This window comes from Malurus melanocephalus, unplaced genomic scaffold, assembly GCF_030028575.1.
Source record: "Malurus melanocephalus ecotype Western Australia unplaced genomic scaffold, MMel_1.1 scaffold_4425, whole genome shotgun sequence".
Taxonomy (NCBI): Eukaryota; Metazoa; Chordata; class Aves; order Passeriformes; family Maluridae; genus Malurus; species Malurus melanocephalus.
The window spans coordinates 2,550-4,041 of record NW_026627657.1 but is presented as its reverse complement, the minus strand read 5'-3'; the positions used below and the strand labels follow the sequence as shown (position 1 = coordinate 4,041).

Genomic DNA, 1,492 nt, shown 5'->3' with positions numbered 1-1,492 from the left:
GGGGACATCGGGGGACACACAGGGGACACATGGGGGACATGGGAGGACACACAGGGGACACGGCAGGACATGGGAGGACACACAAGGGACAGAGACAAGGGACAGGGACAAGAGACAGGGACACACGGTCAGTCAGAGGGGACAAGTGACCCCTGGCACAGCCCCGGGGGGGGGGGGGTGTTCCCCCCAAAGTGGGGGTCTCGGGGTGGTGGCACCTGGTCAGTGTCACCTGTGCCTGGCACCAGTCATTGGTATCTGTCCCTGCTCTGTCCCCTGTCCCTGTTCTGTCACCTGTCCTCGTTCTGTCCCTGCTCTGTCCCCTGTCCTTGCCCTGTGTCACCTGTCCCTGCGCTGTGTCACCTGTCTCTGCTCTGTCCCCTGTCCCTGCTCTGTGTCACCTGTCCCTGCTCTGTCCCTGCTCTGTCTCTGCACTGTCACTGTCCCTGTCCCTGCTCCCTGTCCCATGTCCCTGCTCTGACCCCCAGCCCCACACCCTGGCTGTGTCCTGGCTGTCCCCAGGTGTGTTCTGGCTGTCCCTGGCTGTCCCCAATGTCCCCCGGTCTGTCCCTCACCTGGCGGTTCATGCAGACGTAGATGATGGGGTTGTAGATGGTGGCCCTGTCCCTATCCCTTATCCTATACTCCATACCCTATACCCTGGCTGTCCCCAGATGTGTCCTGGCTGTCCCCAGCTGTCCCCAGCTGTCCCCAGGCGTGTCCCAGCTGTCCCCGGCTGTCCCCCTCACCTGGCGGTTCATGAAGACATAGATGATGGGGTTGTAGATGGTGGCACTGTCCCTGTCCCTGTCCCTATCCCATACCCCATGTCCCCATACCCCATGTCCCCATACCCTGGCTCTATCCTGGTTGTCGCCAAGTGTGTCCTGGCTGTCCCCAATGTCCCCAGGTGTGTCCCATCTATCTCAGGTGTGTCCCAGGTGTGTCCCTCACCTGGCGATTCATGAAGACGTAGATGATGGGGTTGTAGATGGTGGCACTGTCCCTATCCCATATGCCCTATCTCCTATCTCCGTGTCCCCATGCCCTGGCTCTATCTTGGCTGTCCCCAGGTGTGTCCCCAGCTGTCCCCAGCTGTCCCCAGCTGTCCCCAGTCTCACCTGGCGGTTCATGAAGATGTAGATGATGGGGTTGTAGATGGTGGCACTGTCCCTTTCCCCTATCCCCTATCCCCATAACCCCATGTCCTCATACCCTGGCTGTCCCCAGGTGTATCTCAGGTATATCCTGGCTGTCCCCAGCTGTCCCCAGCTGTCCCCAGTCTCACCTGGCGGTTCATGAAGACGTAGATGATGGGGTTGTAGATGGTGGCGCTCTTGGCGAAGAAGGCGGGCAGCGCGGCGGTCAGCGGGTGGAAGGCGTAGCCGGGGTTGGCGGCGGCGAAGCAGGCGAAGAAGGTGTAGGGTCCCCAGCAGAAGATGTAGGCCAAGATCATCACCACCACCATGCGCGACACCTCCTTCTCCGCCTTCTG

At 60.9% G+C, this 1,492-nt stretch overlaps 1 protein-coding gene across 1 annotated transcript in view; it reads right to left on the bottom strand.

Annotated features, from left to right (window-relative positions):
* Positions 1-1,255: 1,255 nt before the first annotated feature.
* The window catches only part of LOC130588329 (red-sensitive opsin-like), a gene marked incomplete at both ends in the record, with an annotated part of 1,880 nt that continues 1,643 nt past the window's right edge, over positions 1,256-1,492 (bottom strand). Inside the window, one exon of the mRNA XM_057389263.1 lies at positions 1,256-1,492. This exon is cut by the window's right edge and continues 6 nt beyond it. Within this exon, the coding sequence (XP_057245246.1) occupies positions 1,256-1,492 (237 nt within the window).